This window comes from Neofelis nebulosa, chromosome 16 (genome assembly GCF_028018385.1).
Source record: "Neofelis nebulosa isolate mNeoNeb1 chromosome 16, mNeoNeb1.pri, whole genome shotgun sequence".
NCBI classification, from domain to species: Eukaryota; Metazoa; Chordata; class Mammalia; order Carnivora; family Felidae; genus Neofelis; species Neofelis nebulosa.
Window position 1 is genome coordinate 1,101,811 of NC_080797.1, and position 27,910 is coordinate 1,129,720.

The window sequence follows — 27,910 nt, forward strand, 5'->3', positions numbered from 1 at the left end:
GGGGGGGGGGGGGGGGGGGGGGGGTCCCGCGGCGGGTGCCCGCCCGGCAGCCTCGGGGCTCGGGGCCGCAGCGAGGCCGCCGGGCCGTCATCTGGGCACGTACTCGCCCGGCAGCCCGGCCCCGCCGTGCTCGCGCAGCGCCCGGTCCACCGTCCGGATGTAGCCGTCGATGAGGGCCCTCATCTCGGGGGTGAAGGGCTCGGGGTCGTGGGGGCGCCGGCCGCGCCGCCAGAAGCTGCCCTCCTTGTTGTTCTCCACGCACAGCAGCCGCTCCTCGCTCACGGACACGTTGAGGAAGGCCACCATGTCCCGCAGCGTGGGCACCAGGCTGCGGCGCAGGTCCTCGTAGTGCACCACCAGCAGCCGCTTGCCGTAGCGCAGCCAGTCCAGCACGTGCGACGACCACCAGGCCGCGTAGCTGTTGACGAAGTCGGGCCACTCTGCGCGGGGGAGAAGGCGGGCGTCGGGCGTGTCCCGCGGGGGCGGGGGCGGGGCGCCAGCACCAGGCGGCAGGACCCGCGGCCAAGCCCCGCGACGAAGCCCCGCGAGATTTCTCCGCCCGCGAGCTAAGAAACCAGGTGGGCGTTTCGTCTTGTTCCGGCTTGTTTCGGAGGGGGGACACGTGCAGAGGTCGAGATCACCCCCACAGGATCAGTTGCCGGAACAGGGCCGCCCCGGTGTCTGGGACGAGGGGACTGAGCCAAGGAGGGACCAGAGCTCAGCCTCCCCGCCTCCGGGGGGGCGGGGTCAGCAAGGGGCGGGGAGGGCTGGCGGCCACGGCGCAGACCACGGGGACAGGAACACGGACCTGCCGGACGCAGCGGCCCCTCCGAGCACTCGGTTCCCCGTCCTCACCGCCCTGACCCTTGTCTCCTCGACCCATCGCCCACGGGCCAGACCCGGGGCCCCCGGACAGATCTGGGGAGCGAACCGGCGTGGGCCGCCCACCGACCCCTCCCGCCTACCTTTGCTCTTCCAGTTGCGGTCGGCCGCGTAGCCCAGGTGGCCGGCACATTTGCGGTTGAACTCGGCCACCAGGGACCTGTACGGGTTCCGGATCAGCAGGATGGCCGAGTCGAACATCTCGATTTCCCTGCGGCCGCTCTCGTGGGTCTTCACGCAGATGGTGCGCCTGCTCCGCCAGTGGTCCTTCTCGCCCTTGAACCCTGCGGGGGGCGGGGGAGGCCCCTGAGCGAGGCGTCGGGATTCCCCCCCCCCCCCAGCAGAAGAAGAGCTGAACCCACTTCCATGAGACACCAGAGGCCGGGAGGCTGACCCGAGTCAGTCACGGCTGCAGGCTGGCCAGGGAAGAGACAGAGGCTCAGAGAGGGTGTGGACCTGGCCACGATCACACAGCAGCACAGCCGCAGAGCCAGTCACACACGTGCCGACAAAGACAACCGTGCGCCCGTCTGTGCTGGACTTTATGTTGGGGGTAAAAGGGCTCAGCTTGGGTCTGGCTAAACAGCAGCCCTGAGGCCATGCTGAGCACGGGGGCTCATGGGAACACGGAGGAAGGGGTCGGTCGGGGGTGCAGAGGGATGTCACTGAAGGACTCCCAGGAAGGTGTCCCTGAACCCGCACTCCCGGCCATGTCCCGACAGAGCCCCGGTCGGCCAGCCCGGGACATGTGCTCCTGAAACGAACACACGATTATCTTGGGCTCCTGGGGACCCAGGTCAGCAGGCGGGAGCCCTTGTACGTGGAGCAAACAGGCAGGGGCTCTCCGATGCCGGGAAGCACGGGCCCCCTGTGAACATGGGTTCGCCCGCTGGAACTCAACACATTTCAAACGCACCCCTGCCACGGGCCAGACACCAGGGGCCTTCACTTTGGCTCCTTCTGGCGAACGGCTGGGGAGCTCCAGGGAACCCGAAGCCAGACCACGGCTGTAAACACGAGATCTGGTCCCTGACACCCTGGGGACTGAGGTGCCTTCCCACAGCGGCCACCCTGAACCGGCCCCGTAAGCCTCACAGGGAAGCCTCCGGGGCCATCGCATGCAGCGATTCTAGCCCCCGGGCCCCTTGGCAGATGGAGACCGCCAGCTGTGTGGACAGGTTAGGCCCCCTGGACCACAGGTGATGCTACAGCCTCACGGGGGTCGGTCAGAGCGGGCAGGACCCCGGGGCGGGATCATCCAGCCACTACCCCCACCCCCGCCGTGGGAACAGGTGACACTTGGGACCCGAGGACCAGAGGCCTGGTTCAGGGACCAACTCCCCTGGCTTCTCCCACCAGACCAGACCCACTGCCGAGCCCAGGGCGTTAGGGAACCAGAGTCCAGGCGAGAATCCCAGAGAAACTGGCGTTAGCGCCTGATGACCCAGAAATGCATCTCATGCAGCTCAGACTCCGGCCACACGAGCGCAGCACCACGGCCCGGGGAGCCCCTCCCTGGCTCCTGTCTACACTCGCTGCTTGGGGCCCCTGCCTGGGGCCCCCACTCACCCTTGTTGTACAGCGTCCCGTCAAAGTAGTAGCTGCCGGTGTAGAAGCCCGTGGCATGCTCGATGAGGTGCCGTACCCACGTGTTCCCGGCTCCCGGGAAGCTGGACAGAGCCACGAACACCTTGGACTTGGTGGGCAGGAACCTCCGGTCCGTGCAGCGAGTGTCTGAAAGGCCAGAGCTTGACCACGGACCGCCCCGCCGGGAACTGCTGACCCCAGACTCCCACTTCCCAGACGGGGAAACTGAGGCCCGGGGAGGGGGTTGCCACCCGTGCCTCGGCCGCAGAGACAGCCCCAGTGATGACGAGACCTCTGCGCACCACGGCCCCAAGATGGGACCACCCACCACCAGGCTAGGGATTGTGCCCAGATGCCCCCCAACCCACCGCGGCTCCGCACGCGGCCCCGGGGCATCTCCAGACCCGCAAGGCGCAAACGGGGGTAGAGCCTGGGGGGGGGGGGGGGGGGAGGAGGGGAGGGTCCTCGCGGTAGGAACTCACCCTGCACCGGCGTCTGGTAGACCTCGCAGTACTCAGCCTGCCTCGGGGCCTCGGGCCCCCGGCCACACAGCGAGCTGTCCACGGCGTCCCGAAGGCTGAACTGCGGCGTGGGGTAAGCGCAGTAGCACTCCCGGCCCCGGAGGACGGCCAGCGGGAACTCCTGGCGGGGAAGAGACGCATCCGGAGTGGGTGCGGGGCCTTGGCGGCTCATGCCGGGAGGCACACGCGGGATCGGCGGGGATGACGAGGCCCATCTTCCCCGTCCCACCCCGCGACCAGCTCCTGGCCTCTCCTGCAGCCCCCTGTCCCCTCTGGGAAGGCCGCCTCCGCAGAGGACGCAGCGGGGGCGCTGGGCGACCTCGGACAAGGTGCCGCACCTCTCTGGACTTCACCACCGAACAAGGGCAAGGAGACCGCCTTGCATGTTTGTTTCGGGGACGGGACGAGGAGGGTCCGACACCTGCACGACACTCAGGACACTCAGCCCCACTCGCTCCTGCCTCTCGGCAGCCCGGGAGCGTCCAGGGAGGGAGACGGGAGGCACGGGAAGCGTCTCGCAGCTTCGGCAACGCCGCACAGACCTTTTTATTTTTTGCCCACAGCAAAATCTCATAAATAAATAAATAAAAGAAAATCAATAGTGTTTTCTCCGTGTGGTTTTGGCAAAGCCGAGGATCTCTGTCCACACTCAGAAAAGTCACCGGGCCCGGGCCCCGGTTGACGGAGGGTGATGCAGAGCCTGGGGTGGGGGCTCCAGCCCGCTTGGGCGTGTTCCCCGCCCCCTCCCAGTGTTAGAAGCTTGAGAGCGGGACAGCCCCGCGTGGGCCCAGCGCGTCCCAGGGGCCCCTGCTCCCATCTCAGGACTTTGCCGTCCTCCGATGCTCGGGGCACCTGACAGTTTGAGTCCTGAAATTCTGCCCGTGGGCCCCCCTCCCAGGCCCCCAAAGCCCAGGATGGAGACCACCCCCCCCCTTGTTGGGCGTGTGACGCTCTTTCTAGGTCAGACCCACCGAGAACGGACCCCTGTGAAGATCCCCCGCTGCAGCGGCCCCAGCCCTCACCGGTCACTCGCTCGGCCACAGGGCCGGGGTCAGCCAGTGTTGGGGTGCAGGGCCGGGGCCTGGATGGGGGTGCAGAGCAGAGCCTGGCAAGCCCTCCAGCAGCTGCAGCGGGGGGGGGGGCATCACCCCCCACCATCCCTCAGCACGACGCGGAATATGTCCCCACCCGACATTCTAACCCAGCCTCAGAACGGGACTGTATCCGGGGACAGCGCCTTTGCGGACGTAGTTCAGGTAAAATACGGCGGGGGAAGGGGGGGGGGGCTCCAATCTAATCTAACTGGCGTCATCGTAAGAAGAGATTAAGACACAGATGGACAGAACACCGTGTAAAGACACAGGGAAAAGACCATCTCAGCCCACAGGCCTGAGAAGAAACCCCCCATCTGGGGCTTCTGGCTTCCAGAACCAGGAGAAACAAGCCTGTGTCATGCAAGCCCTCGTCCATGGGACGTTGTTCAGGCAGCCTGGTGAGCTCTGACACCGGGGTCCTTACTGGTCCACACACGGCAGGCCCGTGCCCACCTCAGGGCCTTTGCACCTGCTGTGCCTTTGGCCTGGAACGTCCTGCCCCCGGCCACCCTTTTCCAAGCCCACTTTTCAGAGAGGCCTTCGCTGGCCACCCTGTTCCGTGCCTCAACGCCCTTCCCACCCTCACAGGACCCCTGTGTCCTTGCTGAGCTCTCTGGTTCTGCTTCACTGCGAGGTGGGACTTCGGGACCACAGTGAAAACACTCTGCCCCGCGAGAACTGTCCAGTCTGCCCTGACGCACACGCAGCAAGGCCCCTGGCGGTTCCTTCACACGCGCGGTTCATCGGCCCTCCCCACGCCCTCCCTCCCGCCAACGGCCACTGGGCCAATCCAGGCTGTCCCACGGCGTCCTATGGACAGGATCCCTCGGTGTGAACTTGGCATCTGGTTCCCTTCGCTCAGAATCACGTGTGCAAATCCCCAGCAGAGACCACGCCCCGGAGAATGCCTAACGGATGCCTGAGGGACGAATGGCGAAGGAGGGAAGGAACGAATGGGTGAAGCGCCCCCCCACCGACAGGTGCTGGTAACACACTTGGGGGTGAGCCCTCTGGGATGGCCTGAGCCCCAGCTCCACCTAAGCCCTCCTGCCACCAGGTTCCCGGGCGCCGGTGTCCTGGACGTCCTGCTCAGGGACGAAAAGGCCAGCACGCGGGACCCCTCGCCAGCTGTGGTGGCTGCCCCGCGACCCTGCGCCCCACCCGGCAGCGACCCTGGCCCCTCCGCTCCCTCGAGTGGATTAAACGGTCAAGTTCCCTGTCGTGTGCGGAGCAAGGGGGGACTGGAGACGGTAATGTGGTTTTATTTACAACATAACCGCTTCAGGACATCACCGGATTCCGAAAACACAGAACAATTTTCAGCCCCTTGGGGATTTCTAGGACACGATTTCCATAAAAATTAAATATTGATGAATCTCCTCTCCGCCAGCCTCCCCGCTGCCCCCTCCCCCACCCGGGCTTCAGAGTCAGAGGAGAGAGCGCGGCGATGGGAGACGGAGGCAGGAGGTGGAGGACGGAGACGTGGGGCTGTTTCCGTCACAGGGACACAGTGGAGCCTGCTCGGGCTGTGTGGGGTCAGGGGGTGCACGCCCCCCGGAACTGCATGCGGGGCCTGCCGTGCGGGGCGGGGGGCTGCCTGTGGGCAACGGGCACTGGGTCACAGCAAGAGCTGGGCTCTCCGTACGCGAGGGGTGGTCGTGGCCGGGGGTCAGGGAGGGGACGTCCCACCGGGCCGTTTGGGTCTCATCACCTCTGTCTCCATCTTCCTGGAGCGCCTTTCTCAGGGTCTCCAGGATTACAGGGAATTACAAAGACGTGAGATTTCAGAAGGGGAAACTGAGGCGTGGAAGCAGGGGGCGAGCTGCCCAAGACCTCAGGCCATGAGAGGGCGAGCAGGGACAGAAGCTTCTGGACTCCCAGCCCCGGGTTCTGCCACACACCACGTTCAACTCCGTGGACACGGACACATGAACGGTGGGGTTTTTGGTGAAATCTCTGAACCAGCACGGAGCTCGCCGTGACCCTTCTCTCCGGAGGCCGGTCTGGACATCCAGGCCCAAACGGGAGAGATGCTGCGGGAGGAGGGCGAGTCAGGGCGAACGGGAGCCTGTCTGCTGAGCCTGTCACTGAGCGTGTATTCTCCTGCGTGGCTGCAAAGTGGGGACCGTGTGGGTGGAGGGGCAGCCGTGGAGGCAGGACCTGTGGCTTCGAATCGCATCCATGAGAATCCGTGAGAATGCCACGGCTTGGGGCCATGAGACTGGCCAGGACCTCGAGGCGGGATGTGGCCATGCAGGGACACGTGCCCGGGTCGCTGACTCTGAAGCCACCGTCCACGGTCCATCCTCGGAATGGGGCCAGAAGAGTCGCTTCTCAGAATGTGCCGGAAGGCTCACAAGCACATGCAAGAAATGCACAAATCCTTCACTCCAGCAATCCCAGAAACGTCTGATGACACAGCCCGAGGAAACAGCTGGGACCCTGCTCACAGGTGGGCCTTCGGGAACGAGTTCTGTGCAACAGCCGGGCATCAAAGGCAGAGCCCAGAGGCCCGGCAGTGGGGGGCGAGGGTCCTGGCAGCCATGCGGGATGCACCCAGCCCAGGGAAGAAACGGAGGGCAAGGTTTAATCTTCAAGAAACGAATCCCCATACACTTGGAACACAAGACCAGAGGGCGGGAAACCTCACTGGTGGTTTTCTCTGACGTTGCTACAGTTATAGGTGAGGTTTCACTGTGCGTCTCCAAATTTTTTAAATTTTCAAAAATAGATACGCGTTACTTCTGTAGCCACCAACCCCCCACCAAAAACCGGTAAACGTTCTTTAAAGACACACGTAGTATAACGTGGACAGGTTTAGCACAGAAAGGGTGCGAAACACAAAGCCGAGCCGGACAGCGGCCTCCTGAAAGGACAGCGCAGCCTTCTCGCGGTGGGAAAACGTCCCGACATCGAGGCGGTTAATCCACAGAACCCAGACCCGGACCGACCCAACCGCTGGCAGAGCGGGGAGGCCGTGGGCCCACATGGGACCGGCTGCACCTGCCGGGATCCAGGCGGGTCAGGCAGGGCCACGGCGGCGCAGAGAACAAGCCGGCCTGCCCACGGAGCTGGATTCCCTCGGCGGCCCGGCCGCGGGGCCCGCGCACAAACACCGGGGCCCGAGATCGACCGCCCCAGGTCCAGGCTGGTGGCCCTGAGCTCCCCTGTTCACCTTCTTCTGGCCCGATGGAGGTGAGAGCGTCCGCGAGAACAGAGACGGGCGGGTGTCTCCCCACGACCCCCGAAAATCCGACGAGACCGCTTCACTGTGTTCACGCTCACACGACACGGGCCCCTGCCGGCAGAGTCAGGTCGTCCCGCCACTGAGAGCACCCTGAATTGTTCTTTTTCCGCCCAGCCACACCCCCGGAGCTCCCTGAAACCTCGCGACCGACCGGCCAGCCACAGTAGAGGCGATCCTCCGCGCTGGGGAGGGGGAGCTGGGAGGCGGCCCCCTCCCTCACTGGCCTTCCTGAAGCCCCACCGATGCCAGCCGTGGCTCCACGGTGAGTGTCCTGCACCGCAGCCCGTGAACACACCTCCGGTGGCCGTGTGGCCCGCGGCGCGCGGTACTGGCGTCCTAGGTGTCTGCAACCTTTCCGCCAAATCTTCGGGGTTTGTGGCCTTGGCGCCGCTGGCCTTTCTGGGGCGTGGCGCTCGCCAGGGGCGGCTCCGCCCGCAGGGGACAGTCCGGCTGTCACACAGGGTGGGGGAGCTGCCGGCAGGTGGCGGGTAGGGGCGGGAGGTACCGACTCACCCTAAATCGAGGATCTACCCGAAGCGCCTTCACCGCGCCAGGAACCCCGCCCTGGACTGAGGCGGGAGCCCCCAGACTCCGGCGGAAACCCCGCGAGGGCTGCCGGAGGGGGGCCGCCCCGAGGGCGAACCCTGTTACACGACGCCCCGGGGCGTGCCGAGGGGCAGGGGGCCGCGCGGTCCGGGAGCAAACGCCACTCCGCTGGGTAGAAGGTGGCTGTACCTGGACGCGGCACCCCCGCCCACCTGGATCCGCCCCCCGGCTGCGCCCCCGCCCCCCGGCCGGCCGTCCCCGAGGGTCCACACCGAGCACCCGCAGGGCGTCTCACCTGCGGCCGTGGAGCTCCTTCCACGCCCGCCCCGCCGCGCACGGTCACGGGCCCTCTTTCCGGCCTGGGCGTGGCCCGGCGCCCTCCGCACACACGCAGCCCCCGCCCCCTCGCCTTCCCGGGGACACGCCCGCGTCCTCCGGCTCCGTCCCTTCCCGAAGCTGCGGACGACCCCAGGCCCCTTCGCCGGCTCCTGGCGCCGACCTCGGCCCCTCCCCGGCTGTGACCCCGTGTCCCCCCGCCCCGGGCTCTGCCCGCACCCCCGGGGGCGAAAACAGCCAGACGCTTAACAGCGGGCAACTGGTTAACTCTACAGGATGTCCGCGCGGGGGACAGGGGACCGGAAGGCCCCTCGGTGCTAGCACGGAGCGGTCCTCGGCCCAGGAACGGGAGCTGCCCCGTCCCCCCCCCCACCCCATGCCACTGGGAGGGGGGAGGGCAGCACAGGAAGCCCAGCGCGGTGTGGAGACTGGGCCCCGCCTGCCCCACTTCCCGGAGCCGGCTGGTTCTGGGGGCATGTGGGGGTCCCCCTCGGGGGAGTGTGTCCCCTCGGAACCCCGGGAGGTTAAAGCAGGTCACGCGGGGCACCTCCAGGTTTGCAGACTGAGGCAGCCTGGTCTGGACCTGCCTGCCGAGTCCCTACGATTCCGGGTGGGGGAGGCTCTCGGGGGAGGGGAGGGGGGGGTCTGTGACAGCCGGTGTAGTGTCCCCCTACCCACGGCTCTGCTCCTGTGCAGAGGAGCAGGGGCCCCGGCCAGTTGTGGGCCCGAGGGCACCCCAGCACCCACAACAGCTGGAGACGCAGGGACCCGCGTCAAAGGCTGTGGTCTGGGAGGACAGTACACACGAAAGGCTCCGTCTGGGGTCCAAGGGATGCATCTCAAGAGGAACCAGGGAGGGTGCGTCCCTCTGGGCTCCCCAACCTGCCTCCTGCACCTCCCAATCTGCAGGGTCAGAACCACTGGCCCAAACGGGCCCAAATGCCGGCTGCCCCTGGTAGGGGTGCCGTGACCTCGGGCAGCGTGCTCCAGCTTCTCGACCTGCGTTCCCACTGCTACAAAGGCAGAGTCCCAGTGCCCACGGCTTCCTGCCACCCCCTGGGGGGCCACTCTGGGGCTGGCCGCTGGACCCAGCCCCCGACCTCCGTGCTCTGCGGGTCTCGTCACTTACGAGCCCCATCTGGCCTTGAAGGGCGTGTCCCACCCAGAGCTACCGTATGAGGCAGGGACAGTGGCCTTAGAGCCCGGCCCAGCCTCTGCAGAGTCGCACCTCCCGTGAGCCCGGGCTGGGCCAAAGGTGCACCTGTGCCCACAGTCCCTGAAGCCAGGTTTAGGGCCCGGCCCTGTCCCCGATCCCCGAGCCAGCACGTCTCACTAACAAACCCCATCAATTTAACCACTGACACCTGTGTCGGAGCTCCCATACGGGAAGGCACGGTCCCGCCAGCCTCAAATCCGCCGACCGCGCCCCTGCCAGCCTGGGGGACCCACGCTAGCCACGGCCACGTGGCCCTTCCTCTCCTGTCTCCTCGGTCCCGAGAATCCGCATCCGGCACGGCACCTGCCCCTCGGCCTCCCGCCCCCCGCATCCCCGCACACACTCGTTACAGGACCTTACTTTCTGGGAACAAAATCCCGAGCACGCCTCTGCTGTCATGTTGGGCTGCAACAGGGAGTCAGGGAAGGTGTGGGTGCCGTTCTCTGGCAACCTGAAGCATCCGCGGTACGTGACGGTCCTCCCTGCGGGGACACAACGGTTTCTGGTGAGAAATGGTGCCCGTCGCCGGGAAACGGTGGCTTCGTGGTCTGAAATGGGTGCTAACATGCTCAGAGGGGCAAGTTTCAAACCAGAAAGCAGACCGCCCCGGAGAGGGTGTGGGCGAGCCGGACTCCTGAGACCACGGTGCCCAAACCTTGTCACCCGCGGTCACCCTCGTCACAGGGGCCACGTGGCTGCAGCTGTTGACCTCAGGCCTGCTTCTCCTGCCAGCTCTGGGGATGGGGTCCATCCTTTCTTCCTTCCCTCCTTCCTTCTTTCCCTCTCTCCTTCCTTCCTTCCTTCCTTCCTTCCTTCCTTCCTTCCCTCCTTCCTTCTTTCCCTCTCTTTCCTTCCTTCCCTCCTTCCCTCTTTCCCTCTCCTTCCTTCCTTCCTTCCTTCCTTCCTTCCTTCCTTCCTTCCTCCCTGCCCTCCTTCCCTCCTTCCTTCTTTCCCTCTCTCCTTCCTTCCTTCCTTCCTCCCTCCCTCCCTCCCCTCCTTCCCTCCCTCCTTCCTTCTCTCTCCTTCCTTCCTTCCTTCCTTCCTTCCTTCCTTCCCTCCTTCCTTCTTTCCCTCTCCTTCCTTCCTTCCTTCCTTCCTTCCTTCCCTCCTTCCCTCCTTCCTTCTTTCTCTCTCTCCTTCCTTCCTTCCTTCCTTCCTTCCTTCCTTCCTTCCTTCCTTCCTTCCCTCCTTCCCTCCCTCCTTCCTTCTCTCTCTCCTTCCTTCCACAAATCTGGATCAAGCATCCCTTACATGCCAGATTCTATAGTACATGACCCAAGAGGCCGGTATTCTGGAAAATTCTATGTTCCCACAGCACAGGTGTGAGAACTACATCTGTTGATGTGAAATCCCGCCACCATCCCCCCCACCCCCACCCCACCAGCAACCGCTGGGCTGCCAGGTCAGACCCGCTTGTTGTCTCTGATCCTGAATTCCCACCAGGCCCCACGAATGCTCAAGCCCGTGTTAGAGGAAGCCTCCAGCCATGTTGTCATCCAGACCTTCTGGCGGAAACGTCCAGCCCCTAGCTAGCTTCCTTGATGAACCTTCTGGAATGTTTCGGCTCTGAGGGCTCGTGCCCCTTCCGCATTCATCAGGGTTTCTCAGATGCCTGCCTCACTCTTGTGCCCCCCACGCCCCAGCAGCAGCCGGCAGCCCCGGAGGCGTCTCCGTGCACAACTGTGGAACAGGACCAGGCCTGGGGCCTGGGAGCCCGCCCGGTGGGCCACGGCTCTGTGGCCTGGGCACCAGGGCGCGGCCCCTTCCCCGACTGCAGCGGGCCCTACAAGTGCCCAGCGAGTGGACGGCAGGGGACGGGGCACGGGAGGCGTGGGGTAACCCGCCTCAGGCTGGTGGTTGAGTGGCACCGGCTGTCTGTGCACGGCACCGTGTCACTGGCCGGGGAGAGCCCGCCATCCCCTTGCGCCCAGGGGACAGTCCAGGGCCTCCCGGGGCACGAGGGCACCTCCAAGGTGAGGCCACTTCTGGGCACTCACTGCCCAGGGGCGCGTCCGTGGGTCTCCCTCCTGTGAGTGCTCCCTGCCAGCGAGAAGCTGAAATTTAAGGCGGGTGGTCAGCCGGGCAGCTCATGACTCAGACCCTGTCTGCTCGCTCCCTTGAGGAGGACGGGCGAAGGGCAGCCAGCCGGCCCACAGCCTGCGGGAGGGGCAGCCTCACACCGTTTCAACATTAACCGTGACGGCAGGCGCAGCCGACCCAAGACCTGGGGCCGGCTTGAGTGACCGGGCCACGTGGCCCCAGTGAGCGGGCAGCCTGGAGCCAAACGGCGACGTTTGAGTCGGCGGCGGGGCAGCCCGGAGCCCCCGTGTGGACGGTGTCCGAACCCAGGAGGGTCAAAGGTCCGAGAGGCCAGCCAGGAGGCCCACGCAAACGTCCAGGTGACGGTGCAGGGCTCCGGTTCTCCACGGACAGGCGTCGACGAGTGTCCGCTGAGATGACGGCTCATCAGCGAATCCACAGGGCGTGGTCAGGACCTCCACGCCGTCGCGGATGCCCGTCCCGAGTCCTTGATCGCATCCTGTCTGAACACAGACGCCACGCACAGCGCCAGCACTGGCTCTCACGCTCACCCGGAGTCGGAGCAGCGGGGTTCCGTCCCGCTGGGCAGGCTTGCTGGTGGCACGGAGAGCCGGGGACCCCCCTGCCGTCCCGGCCCTCCTCCAAGCTGGGTCCCGGCCCTCCGGGAGCATGCCACGGCCGGGAGGCACTGTAGCGGACGCTGGGCGGTCCCACCTCAGCCAGGGGCGGGAGAGGTCTCCCAGGTTCTGACTTCTTCCCACTCCCAGCCTGGCCGTCCCCATCGCGACAAGGACGCTCCGACGTGGGCAGGTATTTTGGAAAGAGGCTTTCGACGATCACGTTACGGGCATCCGGGCTGAATCATCTCCAATGCAGTGAGGATGCATTGGAGTTTCAGTCGCGCCTCGCTGGGCACTTGCAGTGGAAATCTGGGGGGTTCGCCGTGGCTGCCCGGAGCGTCAGCTCACTGCCCCTCGCGGTTGGTGACTGCCTCCTGTGTCCTGTAATTTGGCATCGTAAGCTCGTCTTCAGTGAGGAATCATCTACGGGAGCTCCATTCGCCTGGGCCGGTGGTGCAGCTCTAAAGAGACTGCATTTGCTGTGTCGGTACCTCCACGCCGCCCAGAGCCAACTGTCAAGCCGGGGCATCGGGACCAGGCAGGCGGTAAAGAATCTGAACGTCAAGCAAAACTCACCCAAATGCAACCCTGCGATTACAAATTCTTAGCGAGGGTTTTGCTTTGGTTGTTGTTTTGTTTTTAATTTCACCTCCAGCTGAGGTCAAAACACATGGGTTTTTGTACCCTTTCTGAACTGGTAGGTGGTATTTTCTTTTGAATCTAAGATCGCACAGATTTATACTTGAGTGGAATTCTGTGCGCGGAGCTCTCAGTCCAACCCCACCCCACAAGCCCACAGCCTCCTTTCCTGCCCGACTTGGACGCTAAACCCTAAGCTTCGCTTTCCTTCTTTTGGTGGGAGCTCGGCTGCACACGAGAAACGACAGCTAGGAAACTTCCAGACCCTCCGGTAGGCCTCACTGCTGCAGATCTAGGTCTGCCTGAGCACTTCACGGAAGAGACTGGAACCAGAGAGGCAGACCAAGCTGCCTGAGGCCACACGGCATGTCCCAGACCCACCTGGGCCGCCAGATCAGAGGCTCTCTCCCGCCAGCCCACAAGGAAGCTATGCCTGGCCCTGAGCCCAAGCAGCCCTTCGCAGAGCCTAACCGGCCCCTCGCCGCCACGTGAGCTCGCCCCCCGCAAGGGCGTTGGGATAGAGAGGGCACAGGTTCTTCCCAGAGTCCCAGCCGGTGTCTGGAGGAGGGGCTGAGGGCGAGGAGGCGGGGCTGCGGGCGGGGCGGGGCGCGATGGGGCGTGGTTGAGGGAGGGACACAGGGCGGAGCCGCACACTCACGCTTCCTGGAGCCGGGCTGCAGCTCCTGGACACGGTACACGGACAGCCGGCCGACGCCCCCGCACGCGGAGCCTTTCTCCCCTTTGCACTCGTGGTTACAGGCCTCCGGCCCGACGCTCGTCACAGGGAGCCGGTTCCCGCAGTAGCACTCCGCCCCCGCCTCCAAGCCCGCGTAGACATAGGACCTGCCGGGAGAGCGCCCTGCTGAGCCCCTGCCCAGGTACCGCAGCACCCACCGAGGTCTGCGTCAGGGTGGTCTCGGGTCAGGTCTGGGGAGGAGGCGGGGACGGCGGCGGTCAGCACACGGCTGGCCTTAGGGGCGTTTTCAGCCGGATGTCAGGGTCATCGGCTGAATGTAGGGGAGCAGCCCTTCCTTGGGATAAACGACTCCCATCAGCAGCCCTCCCACCCTTGCTCTCGTCACCCTGAGCTTTGTCCCCAAGGCACCGCCTGCGGGAGCTGCGGGTCCAGCGCCGCGGTGCGCTGTGTACCCGCTTTCGGCTCTGCAGGGCCAGAGCCCGATTCTGTGGCACGTGTCAGTCCCCCTGGTGCAAATATCCCAGCGCAGACGACTTCAGCCACGGAGGGCGCAGCCCCGGGCTCACGACATTTACAAGACTTCAGTGCCCGGGCTGAGATGGCACGAGTCTGAAGCACCTGCCGCCAAAGGGGTCCTCTACCTCCTCCCACTGTGACGGGGACCCAAAGAGGCCCACAAACCCAGACTGATCCCCATCCGGCCGCCTGCTAGCCGCGTGGCCCCAACCCCCACTTACTACCCCCCCCCCCCCCCCGTCTGTCTCCCCAACTGCCGGAGAAGGAGAGGACACCGTCGCTGTCAGTTTCAACGCTGTCCGAACTGTAGAAGCCCCTCCGAGCAGGGACCGACCGCCCTTTCCTTTCCGGGCCTCGGTTTCCCTGTCTATAAAATGGGCGCAGTTAATTGCAACCAACCAGAAGGTGGTGGGGACTTACGTCACAGCAAATGTGGGCAAATCCAATGTCCGAGAAACAACACACGAGGACACCCTGCCGCCTCTGGTGCCCCCGGCTCCCCAGTGTGAGCACGCCCGCGTGCACGCCCACAGTGAGCCGGGTGCCTCGGCGGGAGGGGCCGCTCCAGCCACACTGCTGCTGTCTGCTAACAGCAGGGGGAACAGGGAGCAGCAGAATCGGCGCACCTGGCTGTGGAGTCCAAGATAGAAACGCGCTTCTCCTGCGGAGCTAGAAGGGTCCCCGGAGAAGTGCGGGCAGAGGCCCTTTGCTGTAGTTGAAACACCGGAGGAAGCCGAGGCCCAGGGAAGGAGAGCAACTCGCTGATGTGGCGGGGAGCCCCTGCTCTCCCTGCGAGCCCGTGCCCTCGTCGGTCGCCCGCGGTCCGATCCGTCCAGCTCCCCGGCCGCCACGGACCGCCTCGCCCCGCCTCGCCCGGGGGACCGTCTGAACCTCCTTCCCGGCGGACCCACACTCACCGCTCAGCACACGCATCCTGGCAGTGGGAGACAGTCATCTTTCGCAAGTCAAAAAACACGGCCCCCTTCAGGGTTCTGTCCCGGCCACTGTCACTGAAGCATCCGACGTACGTACCTGCGGGAAGCACAGCAGAGACTCAGGCCCCGGGGACGGGAGGGGTCCTAGCCGCGGGACACCCCCCAGGACTGACCAGCCGGCCCAGGCTCTTCTCAGAGGCCCCGGAGACCAGGCTGCGGCCTCACCTTTCTCCGTGTCTCTGGACCCCTCCGCCTCCTTCGTTTCCTGCCTCTTTCCCCGGTTAACGGCCCACCGTCCCCACAGACGCCTGCCGGGGGCTGGCGTCAGCCTGAACGCCTTGTTCTTCTTCCGGCCCCAGCTCACCACGTCTGCTGGCTTATCACCTCCCCTGAACCCCTCCCCGCCCTCCCTACCCGCCCTAGGTTTGGAAAGGCCTCCCTCCACAAATGTGCCGACGGGCGGTTTCTGTCACCTCCGTATGACCCACAGGGAAGAAATCAGTTACGGAAAGTCTGACCTTCGCTAAAATAAAGAACTGGCAAAGGGGAAGAGCTATGTCAAGAAAAAACCTGCGCTGCCGGGGGGACGTGTCAGCAGCGTGTGCAGAACCGACAGCGAGCCCTCACCTGTCCGGGCATCACCCCTGGAAGGGGACGCGGGGGGCACGTGATCCCGCCGAGCGGTGGTGCTGCTGCCCCCACGGTCACATGCCAGAGGGAGCCTGTAACAGCCCTGCCCGTCACCCCGACTCGGAGGGGTCTCCCAGAGACGCCCGGGGCGGGCACGTGCGGTGTGTGGACGCACAGCCACGTTGTGCAGGAGCCCACACGGTCCCACGCCGCACGCACACGCAGCCTCCGAAACTGGGCTGCCCCTGGGCGGGGGGGGGGGGGGGGGGGGGGGGGACGCGCCCAGGGCCCCCCTCCGGCAGTGGCTCCCAGATGGCTCCACGGTGGGATCACCCACCAGGCCGGGAACCCCGAGGGCAGGCGAGGCTCCCGGCTGCCCCTGCCTGGATCGTGGCCCCGAGCAGCGTCCCTGGTCCCCCTGCTGAGGGGTTTGCAGAAGTGGACCCACCAAGCCCGACTCCTGGGACCGAATCCAGAACAAGCGTCCTGTCTGTGAACACACCTGACGCCACCTCTGACCTCAGCTAAGTTACGGCCACGTTCTGTGCCTCAGTTTCCCCAACCGTCCAACAGATAAAGGCCCACCCACCTGCCTCACCCAGCACCAGCCCCTTTCTTCCTGCCCACCCTCTGTTTCCTGCCTGTCCTTGACGGGCGTTCCTGACCACTCCAGCCACCGCGGCCACCCCTTGCTCCGGATTCTTGGATTTTCTGACACGGGTCAACACCCAATGACAACGATAATGCTTATCACTAACTGCTGTTGTTAAAGCTGCTTTATCCCCATGCGTCCCGTGTCCACCAGGGCCCTGCTGGGTCTGGCACACCGTCAGCACCAGCCCCCCCCGCCACCCCAACATCAGGGGTGGCCCAGGGCTCCCGAAACCAGGCCGACGAGCTCCCAGAGGCCGGACGCGGCTCCCGGGCCCCGACTTAGGAGAGGCAGAGCGGGGGAAGGGGAGCAGGTGGCAGGGTCGGTCGAGGCACGCAGACACCTCACCTGCAGGACGTGGGGGCAGCGGGGGGAGCAAAGGTCACCCCTGTCAAGGTCTGCCCGCCGGGACGAGCCTCTGTGTCCCCTCAGCCCCAGGACGCCCATCACACGTCGGGCCACACCTGCTCCCGCTCAGGACCCGGGACCCCCAGGGTCACATACGTGTCAGCACCACTGAAGCCCGAGTGGCCGCAGCGGGAATAAACGCCTATCCTTGGCCGGCTCACTCAGCGAAAGAAAACTAATATTTGAGAAATTTCTGGCGTGCCGCTCGGCAAAGAAGAACGTCTATTACGGTTTTCAATTAAACATCCAAAACGTAAGCTCAGGGGTTGTTAAACATTTATCACCGTTGATGGGAAATTAACCGAAAGCGTGTAAAGGGGGCCGGGCTCACGACCCCGAAGGCCGAGGCTGGCGGGTGTGAAACGTGTGTTTGGGGGCGGGGTGAGGGGCACGAATCTAGGCCCCTCACCCCCAAGCTGCGAGGCCTGGCCCGTGCAGCCCCCTTCCTGCCTGTGCCTCAACTTCCCCATCCGTAAAGTGGGCTCGTGGCCCCACGGGCTCACAGAGGGTTGAGAGGGGACACCGCCTCCTCGTCGGGCGGCCGTCTGGAGGCGGAGGTGAATGAGTTCTTGGGCGGGGACGGCCATCCCTGCGGTCCTGCGCTCCAGCAGGCGGACTGGAAAATAGTAGCTGCACAGTTAACACACGAAGGAGCGGGAAGGGGAGCAGCCGGGCCTGGGTTCTCCGGACAACGAGGTGTGGCCGGGTCTGGGGCGGCAGGGGGCGGGGGTGCAGGAGGCCCGGGACCCACGCGCGCGCTCCGGCGGCGAGGGGGAGGGGAGCCTCCCTCCTGGAAAAACACCGAATGACTCCTCCGGCTCTGACAGAGGCGAGGCTGTGCGGCGGAGGAAGGACGTCCGAGGGACACACTGGGACACATTCTGAGGCGGATTTATTACTTTCGGCTGAAACGGAGGCAATGCATTATTGTCTGTGACTCCGCATCTGTTCATTTGCACATCAGAATGGACACGCCGTGAGGCTATTAACGATGGCTTTGGAGATATTGGAATGTCTTTGGAAATCACTATCAATAAAAAACAAACTGGCTACGGAGAAGTTACTATTTCTCCCCTAGTAAACTTACTGACATTTTATTCCATTATGGATGTTGTCCAAGGTATAATGAAATGCTCGGTGATTGATGGGGCCTCCTGCGGCTTCCCGGGCCTTGCAGGAACCCCTTTCAGGAGCATGGCGGGCTGCCCGGCCGCAAAGAGACGCCCTCTTTGTCTGCGGCCCCAGCAGCTGGCCCGCAGGCCGCCATCCGCCGTGAGGAGCCGGTGGGGGGAGGCGGGGGGGGGGGGGGTGGGTGCTTCCAGGCCAGCGCCCCCTCCTGTGACGCTCTCCCTCCAGCACCCTGACACTACGGCCTCTCCGGAACACAAATGTATCCTCACACTCTGGGGGGGAGCTCAAACCTGTTTGAACAGCCTACAGCAGAGGGGGCGCTGACCCGCTGACCGCTCAGAGCCCCCAGCATCCTGCAGGGGGAGCCTCAGACTCCTGCTGCACCAGCCACTAACCCTTCACGTGCGGGGTCATGGGGAGGCTGGGGGTCGCTGGGGAGGAAGCCAGAGAGCTCCCACGGGGCATCCCAGGGGCTCGGGGAGGTCACCGGCCCAACCGGCCCACAACGGCCAAGACCCTGCTGCTCCGTGCGACCCTCCGGGCCCGTGCAGTCTCTCCCGTCTCCTCGGCCGTCGCTAGACCCCGCCCACGGCCTCTCTAGGTCCCTGGACACGGCCTGAACCCAAAGGTGCTCCCAGGGCCGTAACTGGGTCGCCCGAGCCCTGCCCTCTGCTGGCTACGTTATAAAGACCCTCGGCCCGTGCCCCAGTCCTGTGGTGCAGATCTGGTTCTGCCCCCACCCTGGGCTCCTCGAGTACACTGAGGATACTAGACCGGTACATGGATCCTCAACAGGATGGACTGAGAAACAGCGGGGAATTGCAGCAAATCTGTTCAAGGTCACAGAGCCAAAACCCGGCAACACCAAGACAGAAACCCAGGTCTGTTTTCAACACCTGTGCTCTTTCCATGGCTGCCTCACGAGGACTCCGAGTTGACTTTGTCAGCCATTCACATTTTAGTCTAAATGAGTGGTGGTGTAGTCTGCCTAGAGACCCAGCTTCCTGGTGTGCCGGGGCAGGTCTACAGGAAGCAGGCCTGTGTAATAATGTGAGCCGCAGAATCAGTTCCTTTTGACCCCCTCATTCCTGGGCGGAAGCCTCGCTGAGGAATCCCACAGCAAGGGCTCCGACCTCTGTGACCTCAGGAGAAACCGCCTTCCGTGGAGACAGGAGCATAGCATCCTCAGGGCTTCACTCACTATCGGGGTCATTCCTCCCCCACCACTGACCCGAGGGCCACCGGGCTCCTCCCTCTCTTCCCTGGACCGTCTCACCTCCTGAGAACAAAGCCAGACTCCCAGGCCCTCGTTCCCCTCCAGCCGCCCCCAGGCTTCATTCTGAGACGCGCGCCCCCTCCGAGTGCCTTCCCTGGCCGCCTTCTCTTCCCCGCCTCGTCCCCACTTCCTGCCGGTGTCCTGGGGCCACATCCCAGGCAGGCCACGGCCACGGGGAACGCAAACGCGGGCAATGACCCCGGGGCAACTGTGCCGCAGTCCTCCGCCGTATCGCGTCTCCCCCGCCCGCGGGCCTCCCCCGCCCAGGCAGCCACAGGGCCGGACCATCGAGCGGCCCCCGCCCCCAACCACCCATCCCCGCCGCCCCGCCCACGCGAAGGGCAACCCGCCCCCGGGCACCTACCTCGTCCCCCGACGGCTGGCCCGGGGGCCTCCGGGCGCAGGGCGGGCGCCCCCTGGGGGTCGCCCACAAAGTGGTGGAACCAGCCTCGCCGCGGCTGGCGCAGCTCCGGGTTCCGGGTCCGGAGCCAGCGGGGGCCGGGCCGGGCCCGGGCCGGGGGCCCCCGCGGCACGTCCACGCCGAGCGGCAGGTCCGGGCTGACCCGCGGGGCCCGCAGCGCCCGGCTGTCCAGCAGGCCGACGCCCAGCGCCACGGCGGCCACGGGGAGGGCCTGCAGGGGGCCGGGGGCCCGGGGCCCGGGCGGGAGGGCCACCCGCGCTCGCTGCAGCAGCAACAGGCTGCCCGTCATCAGGTAGGCGGCCGACAGAAAGAAGAGCAGGAACCGCGTGCGGCGAAGCAGCTTCTGGAGCCGGAAGGAGGGTTTGGCCATGCCCCCGGGGCGGCAGGGCTCCCGGCCGGGGCCCCGGGCACGGCTCCTAGCGCCCGGCCGGGGGGCAGCCCGGGGTCTCCAGAGGCCTCATGCCCGCATCCTGACGCCCGCCGCGCTCCCGCCCCGCGTCCGGCAGGTGCTCCGACGACTCGGTCACGCGGCTCCGGCCACGGGGCCCCGCGGCTGCGGCCTCTGCCCCAGGGTCGCCGGCCTCGCCATCGCCGAGCTCCGGGATCTGGAAGAGCAGAGAGCGCGCGCTGACACCGACGAAGGGCCCGCCGCGGCCCCCCGCGCCAGGGCCGGGAGCCCCTCCGCCTCAGGGCCCGGCGGTGCTGCAGGAGCACCCGACGGACAGGGGGCTCGGTCCCGCCCGGCCGCCGGCCCCCGGCCGCGGAGCGACACCGGCCGGGTCCGTTAGGCCCCGGCCTCCCCGCGCACAAAGTGGGCGTGAGGCCCTCCACTGGGGCCGCGGTGAAGGAAGGGCTCAGAGGCGGCTCCGCACCGAACCCTCCTGGCGTATCATCTCATTTAACCCTCGGGGCAACCAACCAGCCGGGTGGACACGGTCGCAGCCCCACTTTACAGGTGACGCAAAAGGAGGCAAAGGCACACGGCCGGCGAACCGAGGAGCCCAGCTTTGGAACGGCGCATTTCAGAGCCTGTACCGTGGCCAGCGATGGACGCCAGCACGCACAAGGGCGCCGGGCCCAGGGCGGGAGTGCCCAGCAGGCGCTCGATACATGTGTACGACCTGCCGAGTCCCTCCCGGGTGTGCACGGGGACGGCAAGCTGTGTTCTGGGAACCGCGTCTGCAGAGGCTTCGGCACAAGAGAGGGGGGTGGGGCCGTGCACCTGCTACGGAGCCTGGGGCACCTGGCGGGAAGGCAGCAGGGCGCCCCTCGCCGCCCCGGGCCTCCGCGCTCACACTGGGCTGGGGCCCCCGTCGGCGGTAGCCTCTGAAGTGCGCTGCGAGGGGCCGGCGGGGGGCCTCTGCAGCTGCCGGGAGCCGGGCGGCTGCTCCCGGGTGCCCCTGAGCACAAGGACAGTCTTGTCCCGGGAAGAAAAGCTCCCAGCAGCGTGACTAACGCGGCCTGGGACCCCCGCCAGGCCCCGCAGCCCCTCAATGACCACTCTGTGCGCAGGGAACAGCCGGCCTGGTGTGCGTGGAAAGACAACGTTTGGGCTCTTGTGGGCTGGCGTTCCCGGGGCGGCCAGACCGGCACCACCCTTTCCAATTCGACCCCCAGCCTCCACGACCTGAGCCCCCCCCGGGAGTGCAGGGACCCCCGGGGCTCGGGCGGGGGGCGGGGTGGGCTCGATAATCGGCAGCGGACAGTGGATGTAAACTCTGAGCCGGGAAGCCATTTCGGCTGGGCCTCCGGACCTTGTATTTTCTCGTTAAGCTGGTGCACGCCAGGCCCGCCCCGGCCAGCCTCGTCAGGCTTGTAAAACCACAGAGAAAATCCCAAGAAATCCCGCCTGATATCGCCGCCTCCAGCCTCGGCCCTCCAATCCGCCCTCTGCGAGGCCGCCAGGCTGATCCTGCTAACGCACAAATCTGATCACGGTGCTCCCCTGCTCAAAACCCCTTTCCGTAGCTGCCCGTGGCTTCTGGGATAAAGTCCAAGCGCCTCAGCATGACACACCAGCCCCCGTCTGGCCTCGTCTCTTGCCAGGCCCCTTCCTCCGGCTTCCCGCCACACGCGCGTGCGAGCAAGCACACACGCCCGCACCGAGATGTGGGAGGCACCTGAGCAGGCCTCCTCGGCACCTCCTGTGCCTTCCACCCTCTCGGCCCAGCGAATCCCTGTGTGTCCGCCAAGGCTCAGCCCGGTGTCTCTTCCTCCAGGAAGCTCTCCCTGACTCCTCCCACCCCGCCACCACACACACACACACACACACACACTGGTGCCGACCCCTGACCCCAGCAGTCAGCACCTGGGACAGCTGGGCCGTGAACAACTCTGGGCCCCGGGGCCGCCCCCTAACCCTGCCCATTCCTATCATTCTGGTGCCCGCACGAGGCCTGGGCGGCGCAGGTGCCCCGAGACCCTTGTTCTGAGTACACTTTGTAAGGTGACTGAGCGCATACAGTGACAGGCACATCCCGACACCAGGAACCTGATCCTGTGGGGCCTGAAGTCAGAAAAGCACGGGGACACAGAGCAGCCCGGCTCCTTCAGGCACAGGGACGCGAGGGCGGCCTGGCGGCCCGTCCACGCTGTAATTCTAGGAAGGGGGTTTCCAGGTCTGCTCACAAAGGGCTCCCGGTCACAAGACTGGGATTCTGTCGGCGAAAATAAACGGGGAGAAGGGAGGCCTTGCCGTGGAAAGGAGAGGCTCGGGGAGCCGGGGCGGAGGGCGGGCGGGTCAGCGGTTCGGGGTCGGGAACCACGGTGTGCGGTGGGTCCCGCGCCGTGCCGGGCGCAGGACTTGGAAACTCGCCACGGGAAGCGAGTGGTGGCCCATCAGTCAGGATTCGAATGACCACACCCGGCTTCCCCAAGGACCCCCAAAGTCCCCCCCCCCCCCAGGGCCATCCCGTCCCAGAGGGGCCTCCCGGTCTGCGGAGGGGGCCTGGGCGTGAAGGTGGGGACAGCCACTCTCGGGGTCCTATAAAGCAGTGGCCACCCCAGACCTTGAAAATCGCGCAGCTGGTTCCGGGCCCAGAACGCCTGCCTCGGGCGGGGCGGGGGCTGGCGTGCCCTGAGCGTCAGAAACTCGTCCCCTGCCCTGGACTGCCAGTGTCACACTTGCCGTTGGCCCCTACCCCGTCGCCTGTCCTCCAGGCTGCTGGCCCCTCCAGGCAGGGCCCCGGCCACACCCCCAGATCCCAGCGCACAGCCAGCAGCTTGGGGATGGAAAACGTCTCTGGAGTGACCGCAGGTGAGCACGGCCTGGGGGTGGCTGGGTGACCTACAGCCTCTGCACAAGGGGCTCCCGCCAAGCCTCGAGGTCGGCGGGACCTGCCAGCCCCCGGGGGCACACCCACCACGGCCTGTCTGCACGGCCGGGAGCCCACCCCACACTGCCAGCGCCTGCTCGTTTCCAGTGCTCCCCACCCCCCGGACCGTGCTCCTCACCTGCCCGATCCCGGCTACTCCGCACGCCCCCTCCCTCCCCGCAGGTGCCACGCTTGTCCCCATTTGAGAGCCACAGCCGCCAAGGCCCCGCGGTCACACACCGGGGCTAGCCCGCCCACGCCGGCTCCAGCCCCACACCGGGCAGGACTATTCTGGAAAGGAGTTCAGGGCGCCCCCACCAGCACCTCTGAAAACAAGCCAGGTCCAGGCTCGGGAAGACGGTGCCGTGCATGGCGTGCCCCCCCCCCCCCAGCACACACCCCTGATGTCGCCGTGGGGCTCAGCGTTCCGCCCCCCGGGGCCCCTCCCATCTCGGAATCCAGCAAAGTGCTTCGGGGGGACGGGGAAGGACGTCAGCCCGGAGAAGGGCAGGCAGGGCCTGGGGGAGGGTCGCCCCACTCAGGAAGGAGGGAGTCGGGGCAAAGGGGCTTCTGGGGGGTCTCGGGAGGGAGCTGGGGCCTAGCACCGGTGGGGACGGGAGCACCCGAGCCCTCTCCTGTTACTTTGCTGCCGGCTGGACCCCAGGGCGCGGCAGGTGCCCGGCCTGCAGGTGGGACCGGGAGCTAGGCTGAGGGGTCCGGGGACTGGGCAGGTGACGGTGGCAGCGGGGAGAGGAGAAGGGCAGCCCGTGGGGTCTGGGGGCTGCACAAAGCCCTCAGAGGGGCCGGGGCCTGACTCCGGGCCGCCGGGGTTCAGTCACGTGACTGCCTCCGTTCCCCCTCCCCGGCCAGAGAGGACAGGCGGCGGCAGGTGAGGAGGGAGACTCCAGAGGCCCCCAGAAGCATCTCCGCACCTTTGGCCAGGGCAGTGGGGACGGGGACCCTCTGGGCTCAGAGCCACGTGCTCCCAGTCGGGTGAGAGCCTTAAAGACAAAGGAGCAGGCCCAGCACGTCGCCCTCCCGACGAGAGGCGGGCGGTGGGGTCCCAGCAGCCGAGTCCCAGCCTCCAGGACCCGCGGCCGGCACGGTGGGGAGGGGTCCTCAGGTCCACATGAGCCTCCAGCTGGGCTCGGGGCTCTGGATGAGCCCCCTCCTCTGTCTTTTCTCACCCCTGCAGGCCTCCGCCCTGCTCAGCTCCGTGCGCATTGTGTGGATACTCCCCTTCTCCCAGAGGCCAGGCCTCAGAAAGTGGTCTTTCTAAAGAAACAGTAATGCTGCAGCCTCCAACGTGTCCCCAGGACTCGGACGGCCAAGCCCGGGCCTCTCGGTCTCACACCCAGTCTGCCAGCCCCTTCCTCTCAAGGATCCTCCCAGAAGGCCGTGTCCCAAGCACAGTGCCCCCGGCCCCCATGCCCTTCCTCGTACGGCTCGCGCGCGCTTTGTGGCCATCAAGGTTCAGGTCCGATGCCACCTCCTGCAGGCAGCCCTCCTGCTCCCTGAGGCGGAGCTCGACGGCGGGACGGGATGCTCTGTGAGCTGACCCTGGCTGACGTGTCCCGCCTGGAGTCAGCGCTCCCAGCCGCTCTGCCCACTCTCCCTCCCGGCCCGTGAGCCCCCTGCGGGCACCTCCGAGTGGAACACAGGGCAGACCCCCAGGAATCGGTGCCCCCCGCCACCCTCCAGGGCTCAGGGGAGAGGGGCGCGTCCGTCCCCTACTCAGGAGTGGAACCCACCCTCTGGAAACAGCCCATCACCACCTCTCTGGTCTATCGCTGGGCCACCTCTCTCATAGATCCCTGTTTTGTTCCTCTGTCTCTCCCACCCGATGGCGAACCCTTGAGGGTTATTCAAGCCCCTTGGGCGATCCGGATGAATCTGGGCAGGCTCAGCCTCTCCCCTCTGGCTCCTGCGGGCGCTGGGACGGGGGCTTCCCCGGGCGGGTGCCTGGGCGCCCCTGTCCTCGGCACCCTCCGGGCCCCCTCAGGCCAAGACAGCCGCCCTCTGGGAGGGGCTCACGCCCCCGAGGGTCTCCAGCAGCAAGAGAAGCCCGGGAGAAGGAAGGGGCCCTAGCAGCCAACAGGTGTGCCCGCGTCACTAGCTCACAAAATGAATCCAGCCTACTCTTCCATCCACATCACACGTCCACACGGCAGGCGGTTCTCGCCAACCACAGTCTCCGCAAGCAGCACGCTTCCGATCATTGTGCGGCGGCCTCCCCGCGGCCGACCGGGGAGCACGAGCCGCGAGTGTCTACGGGGGAACCGGCCCTTCCCAAGAGTGCCTGCTCAGGCAGGACCCGGTCCTGGGCTCCAGGCAGGGGGAGCCGCCCCTGTGACTCGCTCCCCGGGGCTGGGCCTGAACTGACCTGGCGGGAGGCTGGGGGCCCGGACAAGCACCCCCGCCCGCCTGGGCACACAGGAGGGCAGGGATGGGGTCTGGCCTTCTGCCTAACCAGGCTTCTTTTCCCTTCCGGCGGATGGGCTGCAGGCCACAGGACACACCCCACAGGGCTCCAGCAGCCGCCGAAAAGGGGGAGCCCCTCACCCCCAAGCCAAGCTTCCAGGGAGCTGGGAAATACTCATGCCGGGGATGGGGGCACGCGGCCGTGGGCGGGGGCTTCTCCCGGGGAAGGGGGGGCTGCCGGGTCAGTCCCCCACCCCCAGCCACTCGCCAAGCTTCCTTCGGGGAGCGCTTGGGAGACAGCCACTCTGCTGCAGCTTACAGGGGCTCTGGTGGCCACTGGGCACCTTCCCCAAGGGGCTTCTGAGGCCCCAGCCGAGGGTATGGGGGGTGAGGGGCACACTGGGGGAACCTCCCCTTTGCCTCCTCTCCTGCACGTTGCAACCATCAGGAAGGGGCCGGCTCTTCCCTCCTGCCTCCCTCCCCACGGCCTCACTCCCTTCCCTTGCCCGGGGCCTCCCAGGCAATTCGGAGGAAAAAACAAAAGGCCCATCTCCTGAGCCCGACCTGGGACCCTCCCGGTTCCAGAGACAGGGGTGACAGCGTCTGCATCTGTCAGAAAAGTACAGCAGAGTTCCCAGTCTGTCCATCTTCGCAGCAGCCCCGGAAGGGCGCGGGGCCGTGGAAGCCCCAACCCCGGTGTCCAACCGTGCCCCTGCTCAGACAAGGACGGGAGTCCCTCTGCACCACCCCCTACCCCCGGGGGCGGGGGCGGGGGCGGGGGGGGGGGGGCGAGCCAGCACGCGCCACCCCGGGCACCAGACCACCGGCGGGGCCGCCCTGAGGCTCCAGACTTAAAAGAAGAACGCAGTGAGCAGCCCCCAGTCCGGCTGCGTCCACACCCGGGGAGGTGCACGGCTCCCTCCACTACTTGGGGTAATTTTCCGGACAAGATCCGCGAATACCTACGTTTCGCCTTTGCCTCTGCCTCTGTGCAAGTTCACCCAGAGACAGCGGGCAGAGCCCTCCGCTGACCTGAAGCCTCGCTCTCGGGGTGAGTGAGCGGCTCCTGCCAGAGGCAGCGCGCACCCCGAACCCCGCGCTCGCCCCCTGCCCGGCCGGATCCGCCTCTCTCTCCCTCCCTCCCTCCGCGGACACTCACGGTCGCCGAGGATTCCAGGAGGGGACGCCGCGTCCAAAGCTGCCCTGCGCGCCCCCGCCCGCCCCCGGGGGCCCCTCCCGAGCGCTGCCCCCGCGCGCGCACCCACACCCCCCTCCCCGGCCCGCCGCCCGGAGCAGGTGCACCCCCGCCGCGCTCCGGCCGCGTCTACACAAACTTGTTCGCGGGCGGCTGGGAAGGAGCGCGCCCGCCCCCGCCCGCGCGGGGGGGGGTCCCGTTGGGGGTCCCGCTGCGGGTCCCGGCGGGGCGCCCCGGAGACAGGACTCACTCACCCCGCTATCGCGGCCGGCTGGGGCGTCCGCTCCCGCGGCCACGCGCCCGCTCCCGGACACCGAGCCCCGCGGCCCCGCAGCGCCCGAAGCCCCGGCGCCCCCACCCTCCCCCCCCCCCCCGCCGCGAGCGGCCCGACGCGCGCTCCCCACCCCCCCCCCCCCCCCCCCACTCCGGGCACAGGGCGCCGCCACCAGGCTCCGGGGCTGCGGGCGACCGGGCGGCGCGGGCGGGCGGCGGGCGGGCTCTGCACATGCTCACTCGCGCGGCCCGGGGACAGCGGCCGGCCGCCGCCGGGTCCTAGAGGCGCCCGCTCGGCCCGCCGCGTGGGAGGGGTCGTGCTGGGGGCGGGGGCCCGCGGGAGGGAGCGGGCAGGCGGGCGGGGCACGCGCGCACACGCTCCGCCGGGCTGCCACGCTCACTCGGTCGCAGACTCACAGGGACAGACGCACCGTCTGGTGCAGACACTGAATCCCGGCCCCCGGGCCACGCCGACAGCCACGCTTTCTCACGCGCGCGTGTGCGCACACACACCGGGCTCTGTCCCACTCGCTCGCAGACAGCCCGGGACCCCGTGGCAGGCACACACACAGGGTCGCACAGACACACGCGGGGCCACCGTCCCACGCACATCTGGCCGCGGACGCCCTCGTGCACACGACAGGCGGGGACAGCCGCGCACACAACTGCCAGCCCAGGAGCGGGCGAACACACGGACACCATCCCCCCCCCCCCCGCCCCCCGGCCCCCGCAACCCACGCCCTGACAGGGTGCCCCACGGAAGCAGGGCCACACACCCGGGGTCAGCTGACGGGTGCACTCCTGTGTGCTCACACGGGGCCACCCACAGGCACACGCGCACGCACGCACCCTCGGAGGTGGACAGGTGTGCCTCCGCACTGCCATCCACAATCCCCCTCGTGAAACGGGGCTGGTCCAACCCTGAGCGTTTCCCCTCCAAGCGTCCCCCTGCCCCTGCTCCCCACAGTCCCCCAGCCACGGGGCCACCCCTGTGGGCGCATCGGCGGTCCCGTCCTCACCCGGGCCGGCCGCCCAGATGCTCCAGGAGGCTGAGGACCCGCACAGGCTGTGCAGCTGATAGGCCTCTGGTGGTGCGGCTCTAACCCGGCTTCCTGAGAGGGAGCGTCGTGCCTCTGATGACCGCTAGGGGCAGAGCTGCTTGGCGAGGCTCCCAGGAGCCTGTTTTCAACAGGTGCAGGGGGATAAGGATTGGCCCTGCCGGGGCCCGGTGGGAGCCCCGCTTCACGGCGGTCAGCCAGGTGGCAACCAGAAGGGAAAGGGGCTTGCTCAAGGTCACACAGCTAGCAGGCCAA

General features: G+C 66.8%; 1 protein-coding gene across 3 annotated transcripts; it reads right to left on the reverse strand.

The window, feature by feature from the left end:
* On the reverse strand, window positions 1-27,706 carry WSCD1 (WSC domain containing 1). 3 transcript variants are annotated; one of them, XM_058705642.1, is made up of 9 exons: window positions 27,617-27,706; window positions 19,338-19,999; window positions 14,859-14,973; window positions 13,387-13,571; window positions 9,790-9,911; window positions 2,952-3,111; window positions 2,452-2,616; window positions 966-1,166; window positions 1-440 (listed from the first exon to the last, which is right to left on the reverse strand). In XM_058705642.1, exons 2-9 carry the CDS (start codon window positions 19,762-19,764, stop codon window positions 88-90), a joined length of 1,728 nt encoding a protein of 575 aa, XP_058561625.1. In that variant the 5' UTR covers window positions 19,765-19,999; window positions 27,617-27,706; the 3' UTR covers window positions 1-87. The 3 variants fall into 3 exon arrangements, with proteins under 3 accessions (XP_058561625.1, XP_058561623.1, XP_058561624.1); XM_058705640.1 differs by lacking the exon at window positions 27,617-27,706 and adding an exon at window positions 26,579-26,709; XM_058705641.1 differs by lacking the exon at window positions 27,617-27,706 and adding an exon at window positions 26,096-26,274.
* Window positions 27,707-27,910: the final 204 nt, after the last annotated feature.